We start from the raw sequence: 20326 nt of genomic DNA, 5'->3' as shown, positions 1-20326 counted from the left end.
ACAATCTGTAATTCTCATAGAGCATTCTGGCAGGTTTTCTTTGCAAGTCCAGTTGTATTTAACTGATGTTACATACTACAACAGCCTGATGCAAATCAACAGCTGCCTTCCTATTGTGAAAGTGTCTTCAGGAAACAAAAGGTTTCTCAGTCTATTCTCAGAATATGAAATTCCAGAAATTCCTTATCATGCACTGGATGTGTTAGATAGATATTAGGCTGAAAAATGGTTTCATTCCTCAAATCATTATTATTTCTTTAGACAACATATCACGATGAATACAATAAGCTGAGGATTACGTAACAGCATTCACAGTATGTTTGTTCACTGAAATGAAAAATTGCATTTTTATAAATGTGGAATCTTCCCGAAAACATGTCGTTTTTCTTCTTTTTTTTTAATTAATAAAATCATGATTAAATACTCTGTTGACTATCTGGAGCATTTATTTAATGAACATAACTAACAGTTACATTAAATATCAGCCTTGATGCTTGTGACATACAAAAGCATTAGAGGTATTTCAAAAGGAAGAAGGGGGAAAGAAAAAGCTAGACATTTTTCCACAGATTTTTCATTTGAAGATGCATTTTATGCACAAAACTCACATTCAGAGAATAGTTATATGCGTCACTTTTAACATATGCTATATGATTAACATGAGATTTGACTATATGTATCCGCATTCTTGTCGTTTTCTCTCATTGTCATTACAACTGGCTCACAGTGGAGATTGGAGTATTGCAAATAAAGTAACATCAACCTTTTTTTAAGACTTAAAGCATGCATATGTTTAGGACAGGTTTATAAGTACTTTAATGGAGGTAACGACTTGTGTGACTACTTCTATAAAAGCAGAGATTTTTTTCAATCATCTGACATACAAGTAAAAATACATAAAAAAAAAAAAAAAATACGTTTGTCATAATTGTCCAAAAAAAAAAAAAAAAGGTATTTCTATTGCTTTCTTTTATTTATTTTTTTTACTGTTAACACATAAATGGCAAAAAAAAAGGTCAAAGGAAAGAAAGTGAAAAGCACAGACTAACTGTTTTATACTGAGTAAGGAGGACACCTAGTGGAGACTTGGTGTTAGTGAAGTTTGTAAAGTCAATTATAAAGAACAAGAGACAGGGGACAGAATTTGTACCTGGTCTTATTCACAGCTTCACAAGAGCTGCAAAAAAATAATTGTGGATGAAGACAATGTAAATGTAGAGACAGAGGGCACCTGCTTATTAGATGCACTAACCAGAGTGAAAACTAGAGGAAACAGTTTATCTGCAAATGAGAGTAAAATTAATAACGTCCTGTAATTCTGATATAAACAAACATTTATAATTGTATATAGTATTGCCCTAACTGTTTGTGTTTATTCCTTTTTCCTAAAGACTGTTCCTTCCGGAAAACGTCATCCCCAAGATTTGACTTCTCACAGCTTTTATATATTAAGCAACACATTTTGTATTATTACTTCAGTCTATTAAGTCAAGGGGCTGCTATACAAGTCCCCTTGTGTGAGCTGTTACTATACAAATCAAAGTCTATTAGAATAAGGTAATTTAATATATTGCTCATTTTACAGCTGGAACTACTGTCTGAACTATGCTGCTATACAGAAATAATGCAAACCTGCAAACCAATCAGATTTGTGATCTAATTAAACCACACTGTGGTAAAAGTTTCTATTAGTCATAGATTATACAGTGTCCAGTCATCAAGTGTGGATGAACTGTTACTAGAGAAAATAATAAAACGTTGGAAACAGAAAACCTGTCAGAGCTGCCGTTGTAGAAAATCTATCTTGTGACCAGGCAGAATCAAAAATGTAAGGCTTTTGCACAAGTGAGACGATTTTACATTCATTAGACGATTTTAATGCATGATGTGGAGCCAAAGATCCACATCATGCAGACATTTAAATAGAATATAAAGAAATATTAAGTATAAAAGTATGAACTATAAGGTATAAGAATCTAATTATACAAAATTATATACTATACTATAAAATATATATACAAAATATGACAAACACTTCTAGACATGGATTATCCAACTTATGAGATGACAGCATTTTGCTGCACAACATTTAAATGCATGAATAATTATTTTACACATGGGTTACATCTAGAATTTCACCTACTCTAAATAATACACATAGTGATAAGATTACATTTATTTCAATTCATTATAATAAATCAAGTATTATATATTATGTTAGAATAAGTGAGGGATGAAGATTGTGTCTGTACTGCATTATCACTCTACATGCAAGTGTGACTGTATGTTACTATGGTTACAATAGTTTAGCTGTGTTAGCTGGATCGTTAGCTGTGTTCTTTAAAAAAAAAAAAAAAAAAAAAAAAAAAAAAAGTAAATGAATTTAGAAATTAAGCAATTTTGAAAGTCCAAAATTCATTACTTACTCAATTGCAATAAAATACTTTTTGCCAAACACTTTTACTGCATACCAGCAGCAAATATGTTCCCATGAAGGTCATGCTACAAATGAGAGCTTTTGTAAATTTGCCAAAGACGATCCAGGAAAAAGGGATCTGCATAATTGATTGCATCTCAATAATATTTTGGAGGCTGTGTAAGAACGATTCATAAGCAGTTCTCACTCCTCTTTCCAAACCGTTTTATTCCAGGTTTTTTTTAATAGACTTTTCAAAATATGAATGCAAACCAACTGACAGCAGAAAAAAGGTCAAGCAACAATTTATGAATTAATCCTACTATTGTAGCAAATCGTCTATGAAAATATAAAACTAAACCAAATACAATTTTGTTAATAAATAGCTCAAAATTAATACAATTATTGTTAAACCACCTGAAGATGTTTAAAACATGAGAAAAAAGTAGTAATGTGTTAACTAGGTAGAGGATATGATTTTACTAAATGTAACTGTTGCACCGGCTCACTACGGGGAAATCTTGCAGAAAATAACCATATCAATACTAAAGCTTCACATTAGCCCCAAGGACCCTTTATACTTAAAAACAACCATGAAAATTTCTCTCACCAGATGGTGGAAAGTGCTACCACACGTACAATAGCATTTGACTGGTGTTTTTTTTTTTTTTTTTTTTACAAAAAGTACATGTTAGGAATGTTTCCACCATGACTCTGAGGGGTGCCAACAATAAGACTGAGTGTGAAATGTAGAAGCATTGTGCTCTGTACTTGCCAAGAAAGCCAAAATGTAAGCACACTGTTTTATTTTTTGTGAACATTAGTGTATGAATACTGTGTGAAATGAAAAACCCAACAAAGAAAACCCAGGACTGTTGAGCAGCTAGAATCCTGCATCAGATAAATATGGTATATGCCTTCCTCCAAACTCCAGCAAATGGTCTCCTTAATTTTCAGAAATATTGACTGTAGTCCCTTATGGAAGCAGGGAATAGATTGACAGCACTCAAAAACAAAACATGTTCAGAATAGCATCTGTGGATTTTATTAATAACTTAAGCTCCTTAAGCCACCCACTTACCTATTAAATGTTAAACTCACTCGTTTTGAAAAAAAATTCCAAGCAACCCTCTTGATAAAACACCAGAATCTAAAGTATCAATGCTTTGGCATTAATTTGCCAATCAAAAAAAAAAAACCCCCCACACCAAAACAACATCGGCTGTATAGATACATTGCTAACGGTAGTTTATCACGCTAGTTTAGAGAAATAGGCAGGTTGTGTGGATTAGCAGTAGCGATGGCATTTCTCAAACCCGAGGAACTCGTGCATGAACACTATGAGGTAATGAAACATGACAAGGTATTATTGTAATAACTTTACTGTGGAAATTCTCAAATCACAAGGTTAACACAGGCCTGACTTCCAGTCTGATGGAAAACCAAACAAAACACAACAATACCACAATAACATCTTTAAGTACTGACAAAGGTATTTTTTATTTAGTTATGCTCATCCATTATTGCAGATATAGCCTTAAATACTTGAAAAATAAAAGCTCAATAAGAGCCCATGTATACATAGTGACATCAGCATTTGCACTGGTGACACATTGTTTAAAAAAAACAACGGGGTGGGGAGGGGGGGGGGATTTGACAAAAAACAAAAACCAAAGTGAAATGTCCTGAAAATTTGCTTAAGTGCACACCTGTTTAGATTCTTATTTTAGACAACAAAAACGCAAAACAGTAGATGTCTATGCATGCTTTGCCATGATGTGAAGTAGTAGAGATGCTGACGTCCTTGGATGGGCAAGGCAGGGTATGCTTTACACATTTTTATCGATTTTAGATTTCAGATGTTCTTTGTAGGCCAAGATGTCCTGACTCCATTTGGTGATGGTCTGATTTTGACAAACCCAGATCTCCTGAGCGACCTATTAGCATCAACGGAAAGACAGACTGATCTTAAGTTTCCAAAGTAAAAGACACAAACATGGAGCAAAATCAACATGTGCTCAGAAAAAAAAAAAAAAATCCCAAAATTACCTGCTGAATGAGTCTGAAATCGTGGCTGACCAGCATCATGCCCCCTTCAAAGTCGTTAATGGCCTCAGCAAGTGCGTCGATGGTTTCAATGTCCAAGTGATTGGTGGGCTCGTCCAGGAAAAGCATGTGTGGGTGCTGCCAGGCCAACCAAGCAAAGCACACGCGACATTTCTGACCATCCGAGAGATTCCTGATGGGACTCACCTGGCATCAAAAATAACCCAGAAGAAATAGCATTTGACTCTATACCTCATGTGTTATCTGATCGCCTCATTACGAAGTGACCAAAGTATTAATACAGCACTTATTTTAAAATACAGAAAAGTGAACACAACCCCACCCCCCAAAAAAGCATTTCTGAAGGTTTTCGTTTGTGCCGTGATGTAAAACTAACCTGCTGCTTGCCAGTGAGTCCATAGCGTCCGATGATCTTTCTCATCTCCTCTCTCTCTTTGATCTCTGGGTAACACTTCATCATGTACTCCAGAGGGGACAAGTCCAGATCCAACTGCTCTGTCAGATGCTAAAGCAAAAGAAAGACAAAGCGCAGATGAAGATGATTCTAATTTACTCGCCTGCTTGGGCAACCTGACAAGTCGGTATGAAAAGAGAACACGAATAAAAAACAAACAAATGGCAGAGTATTTGATGGGCGGTACCTGGTGATATCTGCCGATCTTGACGTGGGAGTGTTTTCTGATCATACCGTCGGTGGGGAGAAGCTGAGAGGAAGAGGACAGAGCAGAATGTTAGTCTAAAAACCAGCATGCAGCGTTAACGCCTCTACACAGTCGCATTTTAAAGTACACGTACCTCCCCTGTGAGCAACTTCAGTAGTGTGGATTTGCCAGCTCCGTTGGGCCCCACAAGGGCCACTCGGGTATCCAGGTCAATCCCAAACTCTAGATTTTTATAAATGACTGGCTGAGATGGGGAAAAAAAAAAAAAATAATTAAACATGACTCCCCAAGAGGGCGCTGCACATATTGAAACTTTTTTTTACAGTTAGTTCACTTTCATATCTTTGGTTCAGACAGACAAATCATAAATTTGCTTAAGTTTTATTTCTTTTTTTTTTATTATATTTTTATTTATTTCTTACTAAAACAAAACAACAACAGAGCCGATCAGTCAACACACAGCATACATTTAAGCATATTAACAACAATATAATGCTAACATGGAAAAGTGACCATGGAAAGGCAAAGGGCAAACCAAATCAAAAAGGGGAAAAAAAAAAACAACAAAAAGAAAACCATGAGCAAACAAAACAAGTCCGGGCTAGGGTCGTGCCATTAGAGTAAGTAAATCCCACAAAGGGGCCCATAACCACCAGAATACATCGGACTTATTCTGCAAGTCAAACGCAAGTTTCTCCAAAGGGAGGAGATTAGCCATTTGTGCTAAACACATCTTTAAAGTTGGTACCTGGGATGATGCACTTCTTTGCCAAATAAGTAACAAATTTAATAAAGACTGAGTCAGTAGAGAAATCCAATGAAACTGCTTTTTTAATACCAGTCTTTTTTTTTTCCAACCAAGAGGTGTGCAAAGTCGCTATGGAAACACGCCGACATTTGCCACCACAACAAAGTCAAAGCCGAATAAAGTCTTAGAATAAATAGTGTTAAATCAAAGTACTGCAATAACCAAGGGGGCTCCGATCGGATATTCGCGACAATGATTTACCTGCTGCTAAAACGACTTTAAATTCTACAAGGTTTGGGCGGGGAAAACGAAACCAAGAAATTGACACTTAATTTTAATATTTAATACACATTGTTTCATTTACCAGTTTTTAGCTTTAATGAGGCGATATGATAAAACCCTGCAATCGGTATAGGTGGACACAGCTTCCAGTCATCTTGGAATGGTGACGGGGCCCCAAAAAACCTAAATCAGAGCACCGGTATGCAAAACTTCGTGGATGCAATGGTTCCTACCGTACTATCCGAGTATCTGAAGCCGACGTTCTGAACCATGATGACTGGAGGAGGGATCTTCCCACAGGAAGGAAAGTAAAACGACAGCGTCTGTAAGAGAAGCCAAACAGTACTGGTCAGACGTGCTCGTTTCCCCCGTTAGCTAAACAATCTGTGACGGGTCGTTCAACGACCCACTTTAGCAACAGTTCACCTTGTCATTCACTACACGTTCAGTCAGCCCTGAGGCCACCATTTTCTGCAGCGTTTTCTCTTTGCTCTGCGCCTGCCTGGCCAGCTTGGCTGAACCGTGACCGAACCGTGCAATGTAATTCTGAGGAAGAACAAACGGTTCATATTGGCAAACTTCTTACAAAATTCCTTTTTTTTTTTTTTTTATTACTAATCAGTTTAAACAGGCGCGTGCTAAATTTACCTTCATATGTGCAATCTGGTCCTGCTCCCAGTTAAAGCGTTTCATCTGGTTCTCCTCCAGTTCTTCTCTGGTTTTAACATACTGGTCATAATTACCCTACACACAAAACAAATCCACATCACCACCAAAACAATATGCAAAAAAATTTAAATAAATAAAAAGATATCCAGAGCTGTGAAGTCTAGAAAAAGACCACCAAGTAGGGTTGCAGGGTTTTTTTTTTTTTTTTTTTTAAAAGACAGTTTTATTATTCTTACCTAAATGTCTGTTTTTACAACAGTACAATTTTGTTGCACAATGTCTAACACTGTAAACAAATTTATATAAACAACATGAACACTAGTCAAGTGTGCAAGAATACCCAGCATTTTTATTATTATAATATTCTGTGCAGGATTTAAGAAATTCAGTTATGTAATGGAGAAATTCACACTGCATGTAGGGGGCGTGGCCTCAAAGGCCAAGCATGTGATCGATGAATGTGCAGAGTAGAAATTCAACTGAAACTGCATTAAATCTGGTCTTTTTATAAACTACATTTAAGACACATCTAATACCCACCACTAAGTGGGGAAAAGCCACTCACCGTGTAGTATTTCAGTTTGCGTTGGTGCAGGTGGATGATGTTGGTGCACACGCCATTGAGGAAATCTTGAGAATGGGAGATCAAAACTAAAATTCGTTTGAATCTGTAACAGAGAGATTTAGTTTAGAAGTCTGAAAATAACCCACACACTTGATTAATCCTCTACTTTGGATCTGTGGATCAGTTAAACGCTTCGGTCTAGTTTTTGTCAAAGCCCCAGCCGTAGTGAGAAGCAAACTGCTTGACGGCGGAGCTACAATTCGGCCTTTTGTTTACATCATATCCAACCAGGCGACTCGAACTCGTGATCAGTTTGAACGTAAAAGAACAGCAACGTACTCCTTTAGTTCTTCCTCCAGCCACACGCACGCATCCAAGTCCAAGTGGTTGGTAGGTTCGTCCATGAGCAGCATAAAGGGTTTGAGGAACAGGGCTCTGGAAACAAGAATATGCAAGTCAGTTGCATCCTTTTGTTATTAGAAAAAAAAAAAGTGAAGAGACAAAGAGCTGCAGAAATCAGAAATACGCTTCAGACAGTTTTTGTCACTGCACAGCTGGACCGCAAATTATTGCTTGGTGTCTGTGCTATCATTCGGCCTTTTGTTGCATCATCTTACAGCAGCTATTGTGCATTTCCAGAGGTGCCAAATCCTCCACTGGAGGCTAACAGGAGTGTAAATATAGCGTACCTGGCAAGAGCAACACGCATCCTCCAGCCACCACTGAAGTCTTTCAGCTTCTTCTGCTGCATTGCCTTGGTGAAGCCGAGGCCATGAAGAATGCGGGACGCTCGCATCTCTGCCTTGTCTGCGTCCAGCTCCTCCAGTCGTTCGTACAGCTCCATCAACTTCTCACACGAGGCTAACAAACAAACAAACATTAACCCACTTGTTTGCCGTGATTATTAAGACACCGATAGACCTTGTTTGTTTCTTAACCGAACACAGTCTCCTTTAATACAGAAGCCATTAAGGAGCACGTTCATTAAGACTACACTGTACCACGCCTAGGAAAGGAAGCTATGACAGACAACAGCCCCTATGAAAACGTGGAAAGCTCTAAAAGAAATGACATTTGTAAACTTACAGTCCTCGTGCGCAAGCCTCTCTGCCTCTCTCTCCAGCTTGATCCTCTCCTCGTCCACCTCCATCACACACTGCAGGGCAGTCTTCTCACTAGGAGCCATTTCACGCTGCAAGTGGTAAATGTCAATGTGCTCTGGAATTGGCACCTCTCGGTGACCGATAGCTGACAGCAACATAGATTTACCTGAAAAGACAAGAAAAAAATTAATAAATAAAATTACAGCTTTAGGTCAGAGCACAAAGAGCAGAAGCTGAGGTCAGAGCACAAAGTCAGCTCCCTTGGAGCCAAGATAGTTAAGGGCCTTGCTCAAGGGCCCACCAACCCAGAGGCCTAACCACCAAGCAACAACTTCCTAGACTAGACTGTTTAAAAGATCAACCTATATTTGAATGCCATTGCAAATCCAAAATGTTATTTGAATGAAAAAGTGAACTACAGGAGGTCACAATAATCCAGTAATATTACACTACTTCACTTTAATAATCCTTGTCCGAGTACAAGCACATAAACAAAGTTTAATAGCCACACCAAGTATGCACTGCTGATAGAACAGTTTGTTCACAACGGCCTTCAATAACCCCATAGCATGACTCTGCCCGACTGCCTTCTCATTTGCAACACCATTATTGGTTTAAAAATGACTGATCCTGGCTGGTTGAAGGAATGCACATTACTTCGACTTTCAAAACATGATTCCTAGCTTCATTTCCAGCTCCTAACACTGACCATTAAGATCCTGTACTTTCTTTACCCTTTGCTCGGTTATTTCAGTCTCATTCGTGCACCACTCAGCAGGACCCTCGCTCAGCTCTTGCGCCTGCCTGAAAAGGTAAACCGTACCGGTTCCGTTGAGGCCGATAAGGCCGTAGCGACGACCCGAGTTGAGCTCCAGGGAGGTATCGCTGAGCAGCTCCTGCCCATGGAAAGTTAGAGAGAGACTGCTGATGTGAACATCTGTGCTGTTTGGATGAGACGCCAGCACCCCCGTAACAGCACGTGCTTCTGTCTTTGCCAACTCAAACTCATCCAGTTCCTTGGTAAGGCTCGCTACTCCTGTGGAAAAAGAGCACCAACAGTCTTAAAAAAAACCTCAAATAAATCCAGCAGGGTGCATCAAACAAAAAGAACATCCCTGGACATTTTTCAACAACAGTTCAACATGTAGGCAGACTGACTACGCAGTGCCACATGAACGCTCTCGTCTGTATTTATGACGTTGTGTTTGTGCATTGGGAGAGGGAAGTAAATATAAAGGAGTTCTATTAAGTAGTGCAGAATAAATGCAACAGCATTTGGTCAGAATGTTGTTTATTCAAAGCAAGAAGGATAAAAAAGGGGGAATGAAAACAGGTGATATAATTGGGGATATTAATGCTGTTCTCAACTGTAAGCACATAGCGACAAAGTGATCGTTATTTTTGGACCAATCAGTCAGGACAGCATTTTCAGGCTGCAACTCTATACTTATGCTGCCTTCATTTTTCCAGAGATAGTGCCAATATTTTCAGGGTTATACACTAATTGGACATGTTCTTCATTACTCTCTCATTCAAATTTAGTTTTACTTGTATACTGATGTTCTTTAACAATAGACATGGTCCCAATGCAGCTTTAGAGATATAAAACAGATAAAGAGAATAAAGAAATAAATAACCACCACTATTTAATATCTGCTCTTTAACACAAAGTCAAAACTTAGCACAGCACTAATGCTCCTTACTCACCATCATATACACCGTTTTCTTGGCTCTCTGGTTTCTCCCCTTCTCCATTCATTTCTTCTGCTTTTTTGGGCCTTTGACGGGCCTTGGCTGCCTCCTTCTTCTTCGCTGCCTTCTTCTTGGCCAAATCGGACGGCATTGTGACTGGGGAACAGGAATGATAGGATGGTCTTGGAGAATGGTAAACTGTGGGACAGAGGTAGAGTTAACCGACATTCAACTAATACAGATGTTCAGAGCAAACAAAACAATACTCATGCCACCTCCATACTGTTCACTTTCAATGGGGCACTAAACCTTTTTACTTCGGAAACCAAATCTTATGGACTTTCTAAACCTTGGGAGGTATGAGGACTTTCTTTGAGTCAGCTCTGTTTTCTTTCACTACCAATGGCCTCCTCTATGACCAACACATACTTTAAGTTGAACTAAAACAGAACAGTTAATAAGGACGAAAAAAAGAAAAATTGCAGGATCCATTAAATCAGCCATTGAGGGAACAACTTCACACATTAAACGCTTACCAGAAGTACAGTATCCAGATGTGTATTATTATCTGCTGAGTGTATTATCTACACGAGAGAAACAGTCAAGATTTACGGTAGTCTAGGTGCCTACAATTACTTCCATATTGGGGGAAAAAAAATATTTGGTCATACATTGTGGATGACGTTCAGCTTGTGATACCACACGCTGTTCTTCTGTTTGGGTCGTTGCTATAGTAACCGGGGAGGTTATTATTACGTCAATGCTAATAATAGAAATCACATCGCTAACTACATTCTATTACACTGTAAGGTGTGAAATTTAAGGTTGTAAATAATGTCCATCTTTAAACGAGACACACTGTTTAATCCGCTGTGGTTAATGAGTTTCACCTCCAGATAATCCAGTCGGCAGATCAAAGCCTCGAAATTGTGTACAATAATAATATATTGCAAACATTATTTAATACATTGTGATCTTTACATATCATCCATTACTGTGTTTACCGAGTCTGTCTTATAAACGATGCCTTGTCGTATTAAGCCACGTTATTGTGTGTTTATTTGTTAGCCAGCTCGTTTTGCGGTAATCTGAACACTAATTTTCGACCGCATGTTAGTTCCTGGTCTGAGAACGCATGAACAACGTGGTCCACGTTTTAATTCGAGCATTAAAATGTCTTTCTAGACGCAAAAAAAAAAAACAACAACAACAACAACAAATAGCAATATTCCTGTATATAAACCGTCTCCCGCGTTAGCTAACCGGAAACGTCCAAGGAACAAAGACGTCACTTCCGTACATGAACGAATGGCCAAAACCCGGCCGGTTCACAAGAGGCCCAACAACCAGACTAGTGCTCCCCACGCTAGCTCGAGCTAACCATGCTACATCACTGAGCTGAAATGGGTTTAAAAGACGCTCTCAAAAAGATGGTTTTCACAAACCTAGTTAATATTAACTTAATAAAAGCACACGAGTTTATCTGAATGAACGAGAGACGAGGCTGTGAGCGGTTTCAGCTCTCGCCGCATTGTGTGCTCACTATACCGGCAAAAAGCCGGGCCACATCCCAAATCCCGTGCTCCTGCCTACAAAAGGGTACTACATAGGCCTCAAGATGCACGACAAGTAGGGTCCCTTTGTAGGGAATAAAGAGTCGTTTAAAATACAGCCCCGGCCTACAAGCAGAAAGAGTACCTTCTTATTTCTTAACATTACAGCGCTCACTACCAGTAAAAGAAACGGTTAAGAAATTACACAGAAAGCCAGTAATGGTCGTACCTAACATGTACACTGAATATTAGATCTATAAAACGTGACTCTGTATCAGGTTATTACCTTCACTGCCTCCGCTGAGCGTGCCGGCTCGCTAACAGGAAATCAGCAGCCTCATGGCTTTTCGATACCCGGCGTCGGAACGACGCGCGTGCTCAAGACTGGTCCGTCGACCAATGAGATTTTAAGACTTGTAGAAGCCCCGCCCATATAAAGGCGGGGCCCAGGGGATGAACTGGGAGTCGGTTCATCGCTGTTAGTCTGGTTTTTTCCACGTGTTCTTCCTTTCCAGGCATGAGGACTGACGTGTTCAGTCAATTTAAACTAGATTCGAGTTTATAAAACCTTTTTTTCAATTTCCCTTTGGAATTATCTATCTATCTATCTATCTATCTATCTATCTATCTATCTATCTATCTATCTATCTATCTATCTATCTATCTATCTATCTATCTATCTATCTATCTATCTGGGTGACAAGTTTAAAAGAAACATCAAAATTAAACCACTTCTTGCAACACTTATTTATTGATACTCATTTATTGTGTGTAATCAGTGCTAAAAAATTATTAAACCATGTGCCTTACAGATGTTTTTGTTGCCCAGATGTGCCCTGCTAAATTAATTCTTTGAATAATGAACATCTCTGAATGTCTGTTCTTGATTTCTCATGTGAAGACTGCATCTGTTGTTGGACAAACCAACACAAAATAAAACATAGCTGTCCATGGGAGAAACACAGGCTAAACTCTCAAAACCACACACACAAAAATTAATAATAATAATGAAAAGAATTCACACCCAGCGATGAAACAAAGGCATTTATTAATTTACACTTATCAAATGTTTGTGACATGAGAACACGATTTTTTTATTACTATAAATAAAGAACATCCTTAGAAAAATTACAGGACCAGGTGTCCCAGAATTAACAAATCTGACATTCATTTTCGCAGCAGTGTCACTGCCACCACACTTAAACCGTACCCATGTTAAAAAATGTGACTGCAGGTGACTGAAACATCATTTAAACCAAGTTAGCATCTCAGTAATCCATCTCATAGGTAAAAAGGTAATCACCAGTCCATTGAACTATTGTGACTGAGTATGACTTTATCTACAGAAAATAAAAAAATATAACAATGGTACTAAATAAAAATTGGCCTACATTTAAACTTTGGTAAATGCTTTTTTTTTTTTTTATAAATCTGCATCCTCAGTAAACTTTTAAGGCAACGAAGTTACAATGCTGACTGGTTCATGCGAAGCTGTTTCCTAAAAACAGGCTTGTATGTTCTCATGCAACATGCACTGGTGTGAACAGATGTCTGACAACAACGAGGCAGAGCCGCTGACAAAAATGAAATCAGTGATCATGGCGCACGGGGTTTGGGGGTGGTGGTGGGGTGAGATAAAGGATATGTATCTTTCTTGAAAGTTTTCATCTTTCAGGTCCTCAACATGTGCTCACACCACCCGAGTAAAAAGGCTTTCAAGCTGTATTAATTAACAGAAATGTGAAAGCAGGCAAGTTTTAGCCTAGTGAAGCCTCGGCCATGGTGAATGTTCTGTTAAGACCTATAGAGAGGTTTACACAGTGCTTCAGTTCACGGACACACAGCAGATGAACGAAGACAAAGCAGAATCTAAAGTGATACTCAAAATATCCAGTACTGTTAACACATATTCACATACACTAATACCAAATACTGTTGACGAAACAAACATAAAAATAACAGCGGAACTTCACAGTACACATTTCTTTCCCTTTTATCCAAGGTTCAAACTCATTCTTACCCAAAAGAGACGATATTTTTTTGCAAATACAAAACATTCCCTCAGAAAGAAAAAAGCCAGCAAAATTTTTGGCTCTGTTTTCCTCTGGTTTGTAGCATAGGAATTTTCCATAAAAGTCTTTTATTTGTATTCATTTTTGATAATACTTACAAACTCAACGTTAAACTGTAATGCCATATACAAAATGTTCAATAAATAACAAAGAGTGCCAGTTGCCAGTGATTTATATTGTTCAAGGATACCGGGAAAAATTGTCCAGTATGTTTCAGATTTTTTAACTAGATTAAAATTCCTGTCATTATTTGACCAATAAGTGTGCTGGTAAGTTTCGCTCCGGACCGATGAGAAGTTTAAGTGGTGCGCATCGCCAAGGCCTGTTCGAGTTCTTGTCTTCGTTGTTGGATCTGTTTTCCAAAGAAAAAGAAAACACGTTCAAAATAGTGAAAAAAATGCCCTGTTTCTTTCTTTCTTTCTTTCTTTCTTTCTTTCTTTCTTTCTTTCTTTCTATCTTTCTATCTATCTATCTATCTATCTATCTATCTATCTATCTGGCCACACACACACACACACACACACACACACACACAGCATCTATAATGCTTTGTATTTTCAATTACAATGCACAAATATTTAGTTCAGTTTGATGTAATTCCAACCAATTTCTTTTTAATTTATTGGATATTTATTTTTTATGCAGTTTTATTTATACAACCATTTTAGCGATAGATGTAGATTCAAAAACGAGCAAACCTGAATTGTCAGTCGCAAAGAAAACCTTTTCGAGACGACACGAGGGGATAAATACTCTGTTAATGAAAGTAATCATTATGATAAATACAATACTGCCATTAATGGAAATTATAAAAAGTTATAATCTCGGATGTTTAAATCAGTGAATAAATGCCCTGTCACTTCTAAAATAAATATATATCTTGTATATGTATTGTATTTATCATAATGATTACTTTCATTAACAGTGTATTTATCCCCTCGTGTCGTCTCGAAAAGGTTTGCTCGTTCTTGAATCTACATCTATCGCTAAAATGGTTGTATAAATAAAACTGCATAAAAAATAAATATCCAATAAATTAAAAAGAAATTGGTTGGAATTACATCAAACTGAACTAAATATTTGTGCATTGTAATTGAAAATACAAAGTAATGTTATGATGATATACTTCATACATTCCGGTGTAGTAAAACTAGCTGATTGGTTACATATAAAATATAACATTATACTATATATGGTAACCTTTATTACACATCTTTCTTGAGGTAGTCTCATGTCGGCGTGAATCATTTTCACTCACCTTGCAGTAAAAGTAGCGACTCACAGCTTCTTGAGACCAAGGCTGGTTATAAAACTCTGCTCTTCTTTCCTCCTCTGGGTTTCCCACCACATCCATCATGAGCTGTACAAGTAAATCATAATCGCGGGTTTATCGGCAGTAGATCACTTTTGTACAGATTACGGTGCATCCGGAAAGTATTCACAGCGCTTCACTTTTTCCAAATTTTGTTATGTTATAGTTTTATTCCGAAAAAAAAAAAAACCATTATTTCTCTCAAAATTCTACAAACAAATACCCCATAATGACAACGTGAAAGAACTTTGTTTAAAATCTTTGCAAAAAACCCCCAAAAAACTATTCAACATTAGAATTTTAAGGAAAATAATGATTTTTATCCATTTTGGAAAAAGGCTGTAACCTAACAAAATGTGGAAAAAGTGAAGGGCTGTGAATACTTTCCAGATGCACTGTATACAAATGGTAACAAGCCAAAATTAAGGAGGGTAGAAATAAGATAAATCTAAATAAACAGTGCCAGCAAAATAGTTTGTCTCAATTATACAAACTTTGCTATAAGGCTTATTAAAACAGCAGTGATTTTTTGGAAAGTTGTGGTTTGAGCTTAAAAAGTATAGGGACAAAAGTTTGTGGACACCTGACCGTAAGATTCATATGAGCTTTTCGGACATTTCATTCTACATGCAGTCCCTATTTGCCTCCAGACTACTGGGAAGATGCTTCATTTGATTTTGGAGTGTGCTTGTGGACATTTGAGCTCATTCAGCCATACAGGTGTTACAGTTTTTCTCAGTTGCTTTGCAGGGTTTTGTCAGATCAGAAATGAAATTCTCAAAACTATTTGTTCCTGTCAGGAAGTCACGGTGCACGATGCAAGGCCAGATTATTCTGTCAGGGGAGTGTGGGTGACTGGGTGAGTGGGAAGGATCCAAATGCAGAATGCAAACAGAGTATTGTGAAAATAAAGACTTTACTGAATAAAGAGGCAGAGGGAAAAACACAGGGCAAACAATCCAAATTCCGAGAGCCAAAAGAAAGGTCTAACAGTCCAGAGCCAAACCAGAGCAGAGCAGAACAGGGGTCAGGATCCAGAACGAACAGAATCCAGAGCAAGCAGGGAGGCAAGAGTATTCACAGGGGCAAGAAATCGGGTGAGATAATTTGACCCCGAGCTAAAGTCTTGATGTCCTTTATAAACCGGGTGGTGCAGAAAAAAAACGGCAAGATGGCCGCCGTCTCGGAAGGTCCTGACAGTTCCACATGATGTAGTCACTCGTGCACATCAAAGAAGCAGTTCTTGTTGCCTAGATCAAATTGTGAATGCTTTGGTATATTCATTCAATTGATTGTGTACAATTGTTTCCTATATTATCAGTTGTTTGTGTCATGTTGATCAAAATATAATGTTCTTAACCCTCAAAACATCTCAGCATCAGTTCTTTGCATAAGTCACTAAGTGCGAAAATTGTTAAACCAGTTATCAGCTGTCAAACTTATATTTCGATTAAACTTTTTTTGTTGTTTTTGTAAATATGTTTTGAATTGCTGAATTGTGCAGATGAATCTTGAATGTCACTAATGATAGCAAGTGAACGGCATCAGATCGACCAATAATCAACCGGTTCTCTAAAAAAGGTTAAAGGTGAATCTTGTGAACCTTCAATTGGCAACAGAGCAAACCAATGAATTACAATTTCTGAAAATGGATGAACAACCAGGAAACGAACGGAGGCTTGTACAGTTCAGTAAAAAAATGTAAATCCTGTCAGATCTCTTGCAATCGATATAAATCTAATATGCAATCAAATAAATACATTTGTGCTGCTGAAATTCATAGATGCCAAACAGAAGAAATTCAAACTTGTGCATTTTTAATTAATGTAATCCAAAACGTAGATTATATCAAGAAATCCTAAAACTGTGCAGCATCATACTGACAACATCACCAAACATTTTGATGATCACGTTTGTGAACAATGACAAAGGGACTTATTATTCTGATAGCAGTGATTTGTTCGCTGACACAAATATTTCCTTTTGAGAGATGAAATAAGGATTTTGAGAAAAGTACAGGCTTTTGTAAGAAATCCAATGTATTTTGTACAAATCATTTCAAGAAATGCACTTACTGGTTTGCAAAAAGTAAGGATGGTTCGAGAAATGATGCAAAGCAACAGAGTAAAACTGTAGTAAAGGCAGGTATTGATGTAGGCTGATGAGGCCTGAGGTTCAGTTAGTGTACCAATTCAAGGGTTGAGGTCAGAGCTCTATAGCAGACCACTCAAGATCTTCCACTCCAACCCATATAAAGCATATCTTCATGGAGCTGGCTTTATGCTCAGGGGTATTATCATGCTGGAACAGGTTTGGATCTCCTAGCTTAAGTGAAGGAGAAATGTCATGCTACAACATTCAAAGGTTGTGGTTACAGTTTGAGGAGGAACAACAGATAGCTGGAAAAGTGTCCCAATACTTTTGCCAAAAAAGTATATTATTAATAACGTCTTAAATTTATATTTCCTACAGATTCTCAAATTTTATCAGAAATAAAATGTGTGTATATTCTCATAAAAAGTAAAAAAACCCAAAAAAACGTTCTGACCTTGAGGTCTCGGTTTTGTGAACAGATCCAGTCCTGGATGTAACCTTTGGGATCTCTGGAAAAACTGAGCATGAAGTCTCTTTGAATCTTCAACTGGTTGATGGATTCAATGGTCTCGTGGATCTGAGCAACCACAAAAACACTTATATGGGATAAATCAAGAGAAATGCATATACATCTCTCTCTATATAGTACATTGGTTGTGGCATTGAGACATCTTGTAGAAAGAGACAGCAAGAGAATGGAAAGATGATGTACCACATACAGGTGTTGTGCCACTTCTGATCATCAGAAGACGCTAATTCAATTTCGAGAACAATTTTGGCAGCAGCACTGGTGGAACTTAATGTTCTTGTTTAACTCAGCATTTAACTTATTTTTTTGTCTGACTTCATCATAGTGGCTAATGACATAAATTAAAGTAGACACTAAAGGCTTTAGAAATTTATACTTCTTTTAAGATGTGTTTCTTTGTTTACCAAGCCTAGGAATAAATCTTAGGATTTTATTGTGGCCAATGTATATGGTACACCATCAAAAAAGTCATGGTACTTTACACACAGAAACCCAACCATGTCTGGTATAATCTTTTAACTTGATGCACTAGAAAAAATTAATTTGTTTCTACTGATTAAAAAGTTTATTTTCATTATGCGGAAGGAATAAAGACATTGAAGGCCAAGAAAAGTGTTAAACCACTACCACCTTTTTTATTGACCTTTTTGTTTTTAGAAGTAGTCTCCAGTGTTAGTGGGATTACATTAAGTTAAAGAATTGCAAAAGTCTTTAGGGCAAAAAGCTTTGTAACATTAACCAAATTAACCCTTGTGGATTAATGAAGAAGTATTTACTCATTTTTATTATACTTTAACCAGAAATGATGCATACATGAAAAGCAGAATACTCTCCAGGTCTAATTAACATATAAAAAGTATTTCAAAGAAAATCTGTTGAGGGAATGATCATTTATAGCTACTATAATGTAAGTGAAAACAGGGAATACATTTTTTTATGTTAAACTTTAGAAAGGAAATACAGCCTACTGTTATATAATCAACAAAAATGGTTATTGTTTGCAAATGGGTTGGTATAGTGACACTTCAGAGTGGTATAAGTAATTATCTTATATTATATACATTGTTTTTTTACTTAAAAAAACTTCAAAAACAAAAAAATGTTCAGGGATATTAACGTCTTAATCCATTCCTATACATGCAGTATATCAGTGATATAGCAGCTCTTGTTGTGTTGTGCTCACCTTGTTGTCTAGTGAAGCTATTTCCTGCTGATTTGCCGTTGAAAGCAGAAAACCATTCATCTGGGTCTTTAGAGGATCATCCACCTCGACATCGATGTCATAACAGGCTGTTTTCTTGTGGTCATTGGGGTCAACGCTGTTAAACAGGTACATAATATTTAACTGTATAAAAAATAGGAATCCAAGTAGGGGCTCCTTATGCATTTGGAACACGAGGGAGTTTTACCTGATGACATGGTTGATCACAATTGGGTCGGGGGGCAGCAGCAGGTTAGTGAGCCGCTGAGGAATCTCACTAAATTTCAGACGTGGGCAGTCGAAGATCTGCAACATGAACCAGACCACTTTAAATAAATCCATGTTTATACCTGGTTACATCAATTATACTATTAAACCACATGTCAGGTATGCACGTAGTGTAAATTATAATGTGCTCCAGCAGTGGTTACAAAGTTTAGATGGATGGATGGATGGATGGGTGGGTGGGTGGGTGGATGGATGGGTGGGTGGGTGGGTGGATGGATGGATGGATGGATGGAGGAGGGATGGATGGATGGATGGATGGATGGATGGATGGATGGATGGATGGATGGATAGATAGATAGATAGATAGATAGATAGATAGATAGATAGATAGATAGATAGATAGATAGATAGATAGATAGATAGATAACAGCAAAATGCAGTTTTCCAAACATGCAAATAGTAGAAATTGTGCAAACTGACAAATGCATATAAATATGCATTATATGTACAGTATGTAATATATATGTAGAAACAGCAAAAAATATAAAAGCTATGGCAGTGAAAAATGTACAGGAGATATTAAGTAAGTACAAGTAGACATTCTTATACAGAAGCTACACTATATGCACAAAAGAATTGGGACACCTGACTTTTCCAGAGATATGTGGTTCATCATCCAAACTCTTACCCCAAATTTGCATGCACACAATTGTACAATTGTCTTTGGATGTAGCAGAATAAATTTTTTTCCCTCATTTGAACTAGGAGACCCAAACCTGTTTCAGCCTGACAATACATGAACAGTGCCCCATGAATGTATAGTTTACATGTGTTGGAGTGGAAGGTCTTGAGTGGCCTGCCTCAAACCTACTGAACACCTTTAGGATGAATTGGAACACTGACTGTACCCCAGGCCTCCTTACCTAAATCAGTACCTGATTTTACTAACACACTTGTGGCTGAATGAGCACAAATCTCCACAACCTAGAGTTTATTACAACAGTAAATGGAGACTAAATGTGGAATAAAATGTCATAAAATACATACAAATCTCAGTCAGGTGTCCACAAATGTTTGACCACACAGTGCACATTGGACAATTGGCTGCATTTTGCACACCCTTGGTATATGTT

The 20326-nt window shown here is 37.5% G+C and overlaps 2 protein-coding genes across 7 annotated transcripts in view; both read right to left on the bottom strand.

Annotated features, from left to right (window-relative positions):
- Nucleotides 1-3897: 3897 nt before the first annotated feature.
- On the bottom strand, nt 3898-12163 carry abcf2a (ATP-binding cassette, sub-family F (GCN20), member 2a). Of its 2 annotated transcripts, none has more exons than XM_046852486.1 (15): nt 12044-12163; nt 10220-10402; nt 9336-9548; nt 8496-8678; nt 8099-8270; nt 7749-7844; nt 7410-7512; nt 6824-6919; nt 6602-6721; nt 6409-6498; nt 5279-5389; nt 5125-5187; nt 4860-4988; nt 4466-4669; nt 3898-4353 (listed from the first exon to the last, which is right to left on the bottom strand). In XM_046852486.1, the coding sequence occupies exons 2-15, from the start codon at nt 10353-10355 to the stop codon at nt 4246-4248; spliced, it is 1824 nt and encodes a 607-aa protein (XP_046708442.1). In that variant the 5' UTR covers nt 10356-10402; nt 12044-12163; the 3' UTR covers nt 3898-4245. The 2 variants fall into 2 exon arrangements, with proteins under 2 accessions (XP_046708442.1, XP_046708443.1); XM_046852487.1 differs by lacking the exon at nt 12044-12163 and adding an exon at nt 10741-10762.
- A 625-nt stretch (nt 12164-12788) lies between these two features.
- The window catches only part of smarcd3a (SWI/SNF related, matrix associated, actin dependent regulator of chromatin, subfamily d, member 3a), a 34436-nt gene continuing 26898 nt past the window's right edge, over nt 12789-20326 (bottom strand). For all 5 annotated transcript variants that reach the window (XM_046851202.1, XM_046851203.1, XM_046851201.1 and 2 more), the window contains 5 exons: nt 19174-19271; nt 18948-19083; nt 17690-17812; nt 15088-15189; nt 12789-14181 (listed from right to left, as the gene is read on the bottom strand). In XM_046851202.1, coding sequence (XP_046707158.1) covers nt 14128-14181; nt 15088-15189; nt 17690-17812; nt 18948-19083; nt 19174-19271 — 513 coding nt within the window. In that variant the 3' untranslated portion in view covers nt 12789-14127. The remainder of the gene's footprint in view (nt 14182-15087; nt 15190-17689; nt 17813-18947; nt 19084-19173; nt 19272-20326) is intronic.

The sequence above is a fragment of the Silurus meridionalis genome, chromosome 6 (assembly GCF_014805685.1).
Source record: "Silurus meridionalis isolate SWU-2019-XX chromosome 6, ASM1480568v1, whole genome shotgun sequence".
NCBI classification, from domain to species: domain Eukaryota; kingdom Metazoa; phylum Chordata; class Actinopteri; order Siluriformes; family Siluridae; genus Silurus; species Silurus meridionalis.
This window is presented reverse-complemented; position numbering and strand designations above follow the sequence as displayed.

Excerpts from the sequence above, each read along its gene's own strand:
- abcf2a (XM_046852486.1), bottom strand. The coding sequence starts at position 10,355 with ATGCCGTCCGATTTGGCCAAGAAGAAGGCAGCGAAGAAGAAGGAGGCA. Across the intron at positions 9,549-10,219 it reads AGAAAACGGTGTATATGATG|GAGTAGCGAGCCTTACCAAG; the intron begins GTGAGTAAGGAG and ends CTTTTTCCACAG. Across the intron at positions 8,271-8,495 it reads GAGGCTTGCGCACGAGGACT|CCTCGTGTGAGAAGTTGATG; the intron begins GTAAGTTTACAA and ends TTTGTTTGTTAG.